Genomic DNA, 13,247 nt, shown 5'->3' with positions numbered 1-13,247 from the left:
AGTTGCTGTAAAAGCTCTCATGGAAATCAATGCACCAGGCACGCAAGATTCTTGGAGTCCGCAGCAGTCCTGTGAGCCGGTTGCCTTTTTTATGCTTCAAGTCCATATTTTGCGAGTGAAAAGCCAGCAGCTCTCCATAGAAAAGAGCATGGGCCAGCGTTTTTCAACTTGTATGCATTGTTTTAGTTAGTGTGCCTTTGGATGTTATGGAACATATAAACAAAATACATTATACCACTAAGTTGGTGCTTTTGTACTTTGCTTCACCCAATATACTTACTCTACCAAACAACATAGATCTGTTATGAATTAAATGCAAATAATGGGCCCATATTCTAACCAGTCATTTGATATTTTAATTTGGAATTAGGATTTACTTCCTAATTTTAAGGTTAACATTTGATTTCAGCAGAAAAAAGACAAGAAACACTGCCTAGGGAGAGAATATGGTCACGCCAGAATCTCACATGTCCCCAAGTCCTGTGTGAATTAACCATCCAACAGATTTTTGCATACCAGAAACAATTTTTTTGGCCCTTTTCACCAAACGACATTTCTTCTGTCTGTCTCTTTACATCGGTAGAATGGCTTGGAAAACCCAACACAATTCATTTGCTTTCCTCTCAAGATGTTGAGAAACGTCAAACTCATATTTCCAAGGGAAGAAATTTTACAGTAGGCCATTCTCTGAAATCCGATAAGTTGCCACTATGCATACTTCTTGTGGAGCAAGGTCAGAGTTCAGATTTCCACTTTTTCTTGCTGTGCTGCCAGCTTACCTGGCACCACCAGGTACCCTATTATGCTCTGTGCAGCAATTAGCTGCCTCTCATTCAAAGTGAATAGAGGCAGTTAACCACCACTTGCAGTGACTTCACTGTCAGTCCACTGAACCATTGGGAAAACATCTTTGAATATTTTTTTTTCAGTTGCTCTTGACAAAACTCTTGTTTTTAATTATTTATATATCTATCTATTTACTTGTTTGTTTGTTTATTTCTTTATTTTTGTATAGCGGACACCAAATGTAGAGCCAGCAGACTTTAATGGTATAAATGATGATGAGATGCTTGCCGCCGTGCTGGAAATGAGTTGCCAAGAGGCCGGGCTCTCGGTACCGCCACCCCTGGAAGATGAGCCAACCAGCAGCCCTGACACAGGCTTTGGGGACACAGATGCCCAAGACCTTGCCTTTCATTCAGATGTACTGGCTACAGACCCTAAACATCCTGCAGGTAATTCTACAGCATGTGGAGACTTAAAAGAAAAACCCTATTCAGATGAAATCTATTCAACACAGCAGCAACATTAGGCATATAAATGTCAGATTATTACCAGCCATAGCTGTCTTTAGAGACTGTAGACACTGAAACTCAGAAATTCTGCACTAAGTCAAATTCATAGGGCTTCAGTAGATCAAGTTCAGTCTCATTGGTAGTATAGGTCTAAATCGGTACAGGTGCAATTAATGGGAGGAAACTCGCATCAAAATTTATTAAAGATGATCTAGCTAAAACTTTTGTTACATTTACTACATATTGCTCTTGGAAACAAAAATGACCTCTTGCATAATAACCCTTTGATCATTCAGTTTAGTGTGTGTAGGTTTCATCCCATTTTTATTACTTGCTGCACCAACTCAATGTCTGGCTGACAGTGCCGTACTATGAGAGAAATTTTAAATTTATAAAATAAGGTAAAATGGCTTATTTTTAGCCATTTATTAACTCAAAGATACATATGTGAAATATATAATGTGTATGTAGAAAGTAAGCGTGTGCTTGTGCATATAGACATGCTGGGTTCCCTGGACTTGACCATGGATGAAAACAAAGAGAACCAGACTCCAGAGGGTGTGCAGCAGCAGGGTGAGCTGGACTGGGTCCATCAATACAGTCTAGACCAGGAGAGAGAGGAGCAGGAACTGCAGCAGGCCCTGGCCCAGAGCCTCAAGGAACATGTAAGACGCAACCTCATGTCATGTCTCAGTGCTCTGTTCTTTTTGTTTCAAATGTTAAATGCAATTAATGCATACATTTGTGTACATAAAACTAATTGGTAAGCGTTTTCCTTGGATTACACTGGTCAACACAATTTTTCTTGCATGGGGTTTTTCAACAGATTCTAGCTAACTTTTGGGTGCTGAATCCAAATCTGGCATTAGTTTTTGCCTATCACATCAGGTTTTTGAACTATGAAAAATCATTATTTTTGAGAAAACAGCAATTTTACACTCGAAGTTAAAAAACACTGTTGCATTAGAAGATCGATAGATGCAAAAACGATTACAATGAATAAATAAACACTCAGCCTAGCATGAAATTAATTAGGAAATGAATAGGGGTCATTTTTATCCCCACCAAGATTGCCAGACTAGATGGTCAACTTTTGTAAAATCCTGAATAAGGAACATGCCAATAGCACAAAAACTTGATGTGATAGAGGAAATCTGAGCTCAGATTTGGATTCAGCAGCCCAAAATTAGCCAAAAACAGTTTCCAAAGTCCATGCAAGAAAAAAAAACTATATTTTTGTAGACAAATTCCAGATGCATTATCTGTGCCTTGCATGTGTGATATAAGAAGAACAAAGTGTGAATGCAAATAGTTTACACAACGTTTATTTTAACGAAAATGTCTTTGCCATTTAAACAAATATTCAAAATAAAGAAAAAGTGACTTATGTACATTAACAAAGAATGTAGCACCTGGGGGCCAACTCCAGTTCGTCTTGCCATGCCTCGGTCAAGGGCACAGACAGGAGTTAAATTAACCCTAACATGCATGCCTTTTTTGATGGTGGGGGAAACCGGAGCACCCGGAGAAAACCCACCGCAGACACCCGCAGACACGGGGAGAACATGCAAACTCCACACAGAGGATGACCTGAGATGACCCCCAAGGTTGGACGAACCCGGGGTTCTTGGTGTAAGCCGACAGGGCTAACCACTGCGCCACCGTGCCACCCAAGAATATTGAATATTGAAAATGAAAAAAATATTGATATGCCATTTTCTCCTGCAGTCGTATTCGACTCATATGACGGTTTGGCTACAGCAGCTCGTGTAGGCCAATCTGATTGTGCAAGTGCCCAAATGATAAAACGAGAATAAAAATATTGTTTAATCGCCCAGTACACCTACAGGTCTACCTATTTTTACATCTGAGAGGAGGATGCTGTTGAGGTTATGTGCCATCATGGACAATGTCTCCCACCCACTCCATGACGTGCTGGTCGGGCACAGGAGTACTTTTAGTGATAGACTCATTCTGCCGAAATGCACTACAAAACACCACAGGAGGTCATTCTTGCCTGTGGCCATCAAATTTTACAACTCTCCCTCAGAATGTCAGACACTGAATCAATAGTCATTAGACTGGCCCTTCGGCTTATTTTACCCTGTCGGGTGTTTGTTTGTGCTGTTTGTTTCATGCTGCAGTAATACAGTATAGATAGGGTGTTATATGCTGGAGCATATAACACCCTATCCATACTATATCGGGGACAAATAAAGTATTTCTGATTTCTGATTTATACCACCACCCCCTTTTTTTTTTTTTCTTCCCAATTGTACTTGGCCAATTACCCCTCTCTTCCAAGCTGTTCTGGTTGCTGCTTCACCCCCTCTGCCGATCCGGGGAGGGCTGCAGACTACCACATGCCTCCTCCAGTACATATGGAGTCGCCAGCCGCTTCTTTTCACCTGACAGTGAGGAGTTTCGCCAGGGGGATGTAGTGCGTGGGATGATCACGCTATTCCCCCCAGTCCCCCCCCCAACAGGCGCCCTGACTGACCAGAGGGGGCCCTAGTGCAGTGACCAGGACAAATACCCAGATCCGGCTTCCCACCCGCAGACACGGCCAATTGTGTCTGTAGGGATGCCTGACCAAGCCGGAGGTAACATGGGGATTCGAACTGGCGATCCCCATGTTGGTAGGCAACGGAATAAACGACAATGCTGTCCGGATGCCCTACATCTACATTTTTCATTGAAGGATCTATTGAAATTTTTTTTTTTTTAATTTATATAAAACCTACTCTTTGGGTTGAATCATTGTTGTACACCATTGCCAAGGATGGAATTGTTGGATTTTGAGTTTTTACTGTTAAAAAAAACAAACACAATTACAGCTAATGGAAATCCTTTTTGGTGATGAGCAATGTTTCAGATATTTAGCAAAGGATAAAGTGCCTTTTCAGATTGATTTTTCCACCAAAGGTAAAAGTTAAGTTGACCTTACGGTCCCTGATGCAATAACAGGATAGCCATTACCCTAATCATTTACAAATTATTATAGATTTCACTGAAGTGCCACATTCATAGTAATCCACTAAACTAAATCCAGTTTCCACGAGAGCGCCAACTTGAGTGAATCTTCAGCCACCATTTTAAATGTACACAATAAATCAGGCTGAAATTATGTTTTTATTCTACACAGGAGGCCCAAGAGATGAGAGAGGATGATGACCTGAAGAGAGCTACAGAGCTCAGCTTGCAGGGTAATTTTTATGTTGGAAAGCTGTCCTTTGAAACCTTTGCACTGTAACTGTCTCACTCGTGCAGTAAAATTTTAAATGCTGTACCAAGTTATCAGCTCTGTATAGAAGGGTTTCAGGGTTTTTCCAGATGTGAAACTCATTGCTAAAATGTGTAATAACCAATAATTTAAACTAGAATTTGTTTTGTCAAATAGACAGCTGACGCAGCTGAAATTTATGAAAATGGCTAGGCGTTTATTTGGTTTTCACCAACCATTCCCTTGTGTCATGTGACCCAGATCTGCAGATCGCTTGTTTCCTTGGTCTGTATATTTGAACTCCTTTGGTTCTCCTTGCCCACTATGTCCTGTTGTCAATTCTGCCTTGGTATTTGTATGTTTTGTTTTTGTGTGAGAGTTTTGTTATACTGGCTGCAAACTAATTTCCCTGTAAGGGACAATAAAGACACTTTGACTTTGACTTTGACAGAGTTCAACAACTCACTACCAGAGCTGCTTTGCTCAGATGAGGACTCTGGAAATGAGGATGTGCTGGACATGGAATATAGTGAAGCAGAGGCAGAGGACCTCAAGAGAAATGCTGAGGTATTTTGCATGCTACTGTTGTACAATACAGTACAATATACAATACAATACAAACAACTTAATTAATCCTGCTTGGGGCAATTTGTTTGGAGCAGCCTGTTGTACACAAAAACATAGTAATGGAAACAAACAAATAACACAATAAAAACACTCCAGAGAGCCAAATGTGGAATAAAATCTATAAGATCTGAGGCGTCCCGATGGCTCACCTTGTAGAGCGCGTACCACATAAGGCTGAGTCCTTACTGCAGCGGCCTGGGTTCGAATCCAGCCTGGGCCCTTTGCTGCATGTCATCTCCTCTTTCCCCTGCCTTTGATGTCTCTCTCTTGACTATCAAATAAAGGTGGAAAAAAATCTATAAGATCTATAAGTAATTAATAATATTGATAGGCTGGATAAACTTGGTAAACTCAATAAAACGATCTGTTAAAAAAAACACTATGGAGCATTTAGTAGTCAAATTGCTAAGTTTAGTAGTCAAATTGCAATGCTAAGATTTTCATTGGGAGTGACTAAGACAGACACGATTGGGAACGAGTATATTAGAGAGACAGCTCAGGTTGGACGGTTTGGAGACAAAGCAAGAGAGGCAAGATTGAGATGGCTTGGACATGTGTGGAGGAGAGATGCTGGGATATATTGGGAGAAGGATGCTGAATATGGAGCTGCCAGGGAAGAGGAAAAGAGGAAGGCCAAAGAGGAGGTTTATGGATGTGGTGAGGGAGGACATGCAGGTGGCTGGTGTGATAGAGGAAGATGCAGAGGACAGGAAGAAATTGAAACGGATGATCTGCTGTGGCGACCCCGAACAGGAGCAGCTGAAAGTAGTTGTAGTAGTAGTAGCATTTAGTTGTCAAATTGCAGAGGGAATGAATGATTTAGAATAATGGTTAGTTTTACAAGCAAGTAAAACATAACAATGCCCTGGTGGCAACAGAGAAAATTCACTTGCAAGAACATCCAGAAGAAGCCAAAGTACTTGCTACTTTCTGAAGGATTTTCGGATCTTTATTTCACCCTGGTGATCTTAGAACAGCTTTTAACTATTCTATTTAGGCTGTTTCTGTCCTTTACCGTGAAATCAGCATATAAAAGAAAAACTCAGACTCCCAATAAAAGATTGATAAAAAGTGACAGATGATGACTGGACTGACAGAAAAGGAATTTAGTTTACAGAGGTGAATTCTCTGTTGCCCCCACTTCACAGTACCCTCAGTGTTCACATCAAATTTAAGGTGGTCATCGATACTATCCAAATGTTTGTATGATGTAACCATTTCCACACTTTCATTATGTAAGATGCACTCTTAGGCTGCATCTGTTACATCTAAAATCAATAATGAGTTCCTTGGTTTTAGAAATATTTTAAGTCCAAGAAGTTATCACACCAAGATAGAAACTCAGTAAGAGCATTCCAGGGGACTGATTTGGAACCTCGGAGAAGAGTCAGCAATGCAGTGTCATCAGAAAATTTGACCAAATAGTTGCCCTCCTAATTGCTCCTGCATCCATTAGTGTACATAATAAAGAGTAAGGGTGAAAGGACACACCCTTGTGGAGAGCCTGTGGACAAAGCTACACACTCTAAGAGACAGCCATTTACAGAAGTCCACAATCCATAATACAAGCTGGTAAAGCAAATTAAAATCACATAGCAACTAGAGCCCTGCATGGGCCAAATACTCCAGTCCTAGTCCGGCCCCAGCCTGACAAAGTCTGCAATTTTTGAGTCAGACCCAAGACCGACACCAATACCACTTTCAGCTTTCTCTGACACACGCTCTCTGATACACACCCACACACACATTATGGTCAACTATCAGGTGTAATGCACTGGTACATGGGTATGTATAATGTTTATAATATAATCAATATAACAATATTTCATACAGTGGCCTATGTGTGCTCTGCACATATATACTATATGGGAGGTTAAGTGAGCTGAGCCTGATCTGTTAAAAAAAAAAAAAAAAGGCCTGAGCCCGGTCCAGGTCGACTCAGCATGTCGGGACCTAATGGGTTTGCAGACTTGTAATACCAACCCATTTATTAAAAGATGCGGCTGCATTGTATTGAATGCCAATGAAAAGTCAGCAAACAAAATCCTGGCTTGGGCTTGCAGCTTATCTAAGTGCTCATATAGATTATTAAGTATAGAAAGCTTTGCGTCTTCCACACCTCTCCCTGTACAATGTCTAGCTGGCTGTATACATCGATAAGCCAAAACATTAAAACCACTGACAGGTAAGTGAATAACATTGATTATCTTGTTACAATGGCACCTGTCAAGGGGTATATTAGGTAGTAAGTTCTTGATGTGTTGGAAGCAGGAAAAATGGGCAACCGTAAGGATCTGAGTGACTTTGACAAAGGCCAAATTGTGACGGTTAGACGACTGGGTCAGATCATCTCCAAAACAGCAGGTCTTATGGGGTGTTCTCGGTATGCGGTGGTCAGTACCTACCAAAAGTTGTCCAAGGAAGGACAACTGGTAACAGGGTCACTGGCACGTGCAGAGCGAAGGCTATCCCGTCTGGTCTGATCCCATAAAACATCTACTGAAGCTCAAATTGCTTAAAAAGTTCATGTAGACTGGTGTCAGGACACGGTGCATCGCAGCTTGTTGCGTATGGTTGCCCATGATGACCCCTGTCCACCACCGAAAGCACCCACAATGTGCACATGAGTGTAAGAACTGGACCATGGTGCAATGGAAGAGGGTGACCTGTTCTGATTAATCCCATTTTATTTTACATCATGTGAACATCCGAGTGCGTGTGCATCCATGACCTGGGGAAGAGATGACACCAGGATGTACTATGGGAAGAGGGCAAGCTGGTGGTAGAGGCAGTGTGATGCTCTGGGCAATGTTATGCTGGAAAACCTTGGGTCCTGGCATTCATGTGGCTGTTACTTTGACACGTGCCACATACCTAAACATTTTTGCAGATCAAGTACACCCTTTCGTGGCAAAGGTAGTCCTGATGGCAGTGGGCTCTTTCATCAGGATAAAGCGCCCTGCCACACGGCAAAAATTGTTCAGGAATGGTTTGAGGAATGTGACAAGGAGTTCAAGGTGTTCCCTTGACCTCCAAATTTCCCTGATCTTAATCCGATCGAGCATCTGGGGGGATGTACTGGAAAACAAGTCCAATCCATGGAGGCTCACCTCACAACTTACAGGACTTAAAGCAGGGATGGGCAACATGATTCAGAAAGGGCCGGTGTGGGTGCAGGTCTTTGTTCCAACCAAGCAGTTACACACCTGATTCTATCAGTCAACCAATAAGAAACTTGAGTTGTAGACTCAGGTGTGTAACTGCTTGGTTTGAACAAAGACCTGCACCAACACCGGCCCCTGGATTATGTTGCCTATCCCAGACTTAAATGATCTGCTTCGAACATCTTTGTGCCAGATACCAGAGCGGACACCTTCAGAGGTCTTGTGGAGTCCATGCCTCGATGGGTCAGAGCTGTTTTGGCGGCACGAGAGGGCCCTACACAGTATTAGGCAGGTGGTTTTAATGTTTTTGCTGGTTGTTTTGACAATATAATATGATGGATTTATTTTCTATTATTTGTAACATGACCTTTTTTGATGGTTGGTTCTCTTGTTATTAACTACCCAGTATCTCCTGTTCTGGATTTTAGTTGATTAGATATTAAATAAGTTATGCTATTATAAGAGGAGCGTTTGATAGCAGGTGTCTTTAGGCAGTCCCACTTTTGTTTTACTTGTATATAGGGCTGGGCAATATAGCTATTATATTGATATCATGATATGAGACTAGATATCGTCTGGGACTTTAGATGTCGTAATATTGTGATATGGCATAAGTTTTGTCTTTTTCTGGTTTTAAAGACTGCATTACAGTAAAGTGATTTTCATTGGTAGTGATGAAGAAGGGCAGGATTAGGAATGATTATATTAGAGGGACAGTTCAGGTTGGATGGTTTGGAAACAAAGCAAGAGAGGCAAGATTGAGATGGCTTGGACATGTGTGGAGGAGAGATGCTGGGTATATTGGGAGAAGGATGCTGAATATGGAGCTGCCAGGGAAGAGGAAAAGGGGAAGGCCAAAGAAGATGTGGTGAGGGAGGACATGCAGGTGGCTGGTGTGACAGGAAGATGCGGAGGACAGGAAGAAATGGAAATGGATGATCTGCTGTGGCGACCCTAACGGGAGCAGCCAAAAGTATTAGTAGTAGATTACAGTTAAGTGATGTAATTCTCTGAACTTACCGGACTTCTAGTGGTTCTATTATTTGTCTTTACCCACTTTGTTATTATATAGGTATCACTGATGATTATTTATCAAAAAGCTGATTGTCTAAATGTTTTGTGAAAGTACCAATAGTCATCTCCACTGTGGTGTTTTTATCAAACCATTTATTCAGGAGCTCTCCCACACCAAACGACTCTCCCACTCCTAACTACTTCCTGTCTATACTACTCGCAGAGGAGGGATATGGTGTTTCATAACAAATAAAACTAAATAATACTTTCATAACAAATAAAACTAAACTAATGCAGAACTGTGTTTAACTTATTTCTCTTTGTATGTTGTCTTAATATAACGTGTGTACCCTTACATTTCACTTCACTTTTGAAACATAAAACTCAAATGCTTCAATAATATTTTCACTTATTAAACATAACAATATAAAACTCAAATGCTTCAAAAATAGAACAAAACAACCCTTGATGGCTAGGGGTAGACTGCCCTGGCACCGAGACAGTCTACTACTACTACGACTTTCGGCTGCTCCCATTAGGAGACGCCACAGTGGATCATCCGTTTCCATTTATTCCTTTCCTCTGCATCTTCCTCTATCACACAGTGTCGGGAGTTTATTCTGTTCCCTTTAGACAGCTGTCTGTCTATCTAGTGTCTAATATAGTCCTGAAACCTCACAGCCTCTCTTCTAGACTGTGATAGTGTGGTCTCCGATGCTGATTCACCAGCTTGCTTGCTTTCAGTCAAAACATCAGGCCCAGTCCATGAATCTGCATCTTCTGTGCTTTGTGTGAACTGTGTGCCTTTTGGCGGGATCAATGCTTTGAGGAATAAGATGTGTCTCCTGATCTGGCTGCCATCTCTTTCAAGGATAATGGAGGGTCCTTTTCTGCACCACACGGTAAGGCTCTGACTCAAAAGTGGTTAACAGCTTGTTGTGTTTTGGTTGTTGTAGTAGGACCAAGTCACCGTGCTGGATCATGCTTTCGCTGGTACATCTGCTTTTGTCAGCGAACTGTCTTCCTGTTTCCTTTCGAACAGCATCAGCGAGCCGAGCAGCACTGTCCCGAGCCTCACTTCCCTGTTGTGTGGTGGATGGCAACTGAGGGAGTTTGATGATGATCTGGCGGTTCAAGAGAAGTTCTGCTGGACTCCGGCCTGTGACGGAGCGTGGTGTGCTTCTGTAGGCCAGCAGAAATATGTAGAGCTCTTTATGCCAGTCTTTACCTTCAGCATGAGCTGTGCGAATTGCTTTGCAAAGAGTCCTGTTTTGCCGCTCTACTTCACCATTCGCCTGTGGCCAGTATGTTGTGATCCGTCGGTGACTGATTCCACTAACCTGCAGGAATTCTTTGAATTCACTTGATGTGAACTGTGTCCCATTATCTGACACGACTGTCTGCGGCGGTCCATGTGTGGCGAATGTCTGTCATACACTTGATGACGTTAGCGGCCGTAATGGTGTTCAACACACTCACTTCCACCCACCTTGAGTAGTAATCTGTTGTGACAAGCAAATGCTCTCCCGATGGGAATGGCCCACACGTCGAAAGCTACAACTTGCCATGGTTTTGCTGGTAATTCTGTTCACAGTAGGAACGGTTCTTGAGGGTGCAGCGGTCAGTTGGTACGCAGAAAAAGATCTGACTAATTTGCTGTTTCGCTATCTATGCCCAGCCCACCACACTTTTGTGCGCAAACGCTGTTTTGTTTTTACTATACCTTGATGCCCTTCATGAGCTAACATCAGGGTTCTTAGTCGCGTGGCCTGGGGTGTGACAATATGAGTCCCTCTTAGAATCACATGTCCAATGCAGGATAGCTCCTCCTTTTCTCGCATGAATTCAGAGCTGCATGACTTCCAGTCACCACTCTTGATGCAACTCAACACAGCCACGGTGGTGTCTGCTGCAGACATCTCCAGCTCATGTGGTGTGAATGCCTGCAGCACAGCATGTTTAGCGACATAATAACCATGTTCCTCACCGACCACTGGAGATGGTGGGGCGGGACAATGAATCAGCCGCATTCTGCGACCCAGGTTTGTACATCAAATTTGTAAGGCTGCATCCTCAGGGCCCATCTTTCGATCCTGGCTGGAGGTTTTGATTTTGGCAAGTATATTGTTTCCAGCGGGTTTTAGTCAGTGACCATCACAAACTCCTTTCCATAGAGAAATACATTGAGTTTCTCACAAGCCCACACTATCGCGAAAGCTTCCTTCTCCGTCTGGCAGTACCCTACCGTCTTTTGACATCAGACAATGCACAACTGGCATAGTACACTAGTTTGAATGACCCATCATTCTACCTTTGGCCCATGATGGCGCCGAGCCCCACTGGACTGGCATCTACAACGACGCATGTCTCTGCAGTTTGATCGAAATATGAGAGTTTATCGGCATGCCTTTGAGTGCCCTAAATGCTGTCTCCTGTTCTTCGCCCCACCACCAAACACATGAAGCTTTTGTGAGTCGTTGCAACGGCTCTACTGTGGTTGCCAGGTTGTGAATGAACGGTACGGAGTAATTGACAAGGCCCAGAAAACTTCTCACCTCAGCGACATTTGTGGATTGCCGTGTGTCCTGGATGGCCTTCATCTTGGATTGTGCTGTGCCGATTCCATGCTTAGAGAGAATATGGCCCATGAACTCTATCTTGGTCGTTCTGAACTCACATTTTTCACTGCTCAATGTCAGATACTTCTCCTGCAGTCGCTGTAACACTTTGTGCAATCTTGCATCATCTACTGGCTGGGAGTAGTGTAGAGAGGAAGTAGTTTGGAACGGGAGAGTCATTTGGTATGGGAGAGCTCCTGAATAAATAGATTGAATAAAACACATCCAACGACTGTTGGTGGTATGTTACACCCACTATCATGACAATATCAATATTGAGGTATTTGGTCCAAAAATATGATATTTGATCTTGTCCATATCATCCAGCCCTACCTGCATGCTTCTACTCCCCAGAGATCCATTTAGTTGTGATCACACTTTATTTTCTCTTTTCTACAGAGTGGAGACCTTGCCAATTCGTTCAGACTCATCAGTGTGGTCAGCCACATTGGGAGCAGCTCCTCCTCAGGTAAGTGTTTGTGTGTGTCCTGCTTGCATTAAAGCATTGATGGATTCTTTGTACACAGCTAAGCAAACTGCTGCATAATAATTTTTCAGTAGTTGTCAGCTACATGCAAGCAAGCGTGAAATTCAAGTAGAGTGAAAGATTGGGAGCGGGGGTAATGAACGTCTATGGTAATGAACCATCTACAGTCTGTCAGTGAGTTTCATCTTCCCACTTCAGGTCATTATATCAGTGATGTGTATGACATGAAGAAGCAGTCATGGCTTACCTACAATGACCTGGACGTATCACGCACACAAGAAGCTGCTGTCCAGCGAGACCGTGACCGCAGTGGATACATCTTTTTCTACATGCACAAGTGAGTTGGCAAGACTAAAAATAGAGGTTTCTTTAAACCAGTGTGCTGGGATGTATATGCTAAATGAAACCTACAAATCTATATGGGCCCATTGCAAGATGAGTAGCATCATTGTATTGACACTTTTTCTGCTGTGAGTCAGCTGTCACTTCTGAAAAAAAATCAAGAAAGCACTGCATACTCTGTTTACCCCCTAGAAATTTTCTGGCGGTGGGTAGACGTGATGAAGTGTAGGTATGTGTTGGGGGGGATCTTGTCGAAATTTTTCCCTGGCTCAATACTTTTTCTCGATTTTGATGTCATACAATGGCACCATTGAACATTTCACAGCCTTGGGTTACACCATGGTTGCAAGTTGGCAGTTTCACCTGGGTGACTGTTTAAAAAAACATGAAGTATTAAAAATACAAGTAGTGTAATCTCACGATAAGTTACCTTTCAGCTCGTTATAACATTCAACAGTGTGGAAAGCAATCTCGAGG

At 42.5% G+C, this 13,247-nt stretch overlaps 1 protein-coding gene across 1 annotated transcript in view; it reads left to right on the top strand.

The window, feature by feature from the left end:
- Nucleotides 1-13,247, top strand: part of usp37 (ubiquitin specific peptidase 37) — a 63,899-nt gene that overhangs the window by 48,353 nt on the left and 2,299 nt on the right. Inside the window, exons 18-23 of the mRNA XM_056289082.1 lie at nucleotides 1,016-1,235; nucleotides 1,794-1,960; nucleotides 4,441-4,501; nucleotides 4,970-5,085; nucleotides 12,341-12,410; nucleotides 12,627-12,765. Of these exons, the coding sequence (XP_056145057.1) occupies nucleotides 1,016-1,235; nucleotides 1,794-1,960; nucleotides 4,441-4,501; nucleotides 4,970-5,085; nucleotides 12,341-12,410; nucleotides 12,627-12,765 (773 nt within the window). The remainder of the gene's footprint in view (nucleotides 1-1,015; nucleotides 1,236-1,793; nucleotides 1,961-4,440; nucleotides 4,502-4,969; nucleotides 5,086-12,340; nucleotides 12,411-12,626; nucleotides 12,766-13,247) is intronic.

Source organism: Lampris incognitus, chromosome 11, assembly GCF_029633865.1.
Source record: "Lampris incognitus isolate fLamInc1 chromosome 11, fLamInc1.hap2, whole genome shotgun sequence".
In the NCBI taxonomy this organism is placed as follows: domain Eukaryota; kingdom Metazoa; phylum Chordata; class Actinopteri; order Lampriformes; family Lampridae; genus Lampris; species Lampris incognitus.
This window is presented reverse-complemented; position numbering and strand designations above follow the sequence as displayed.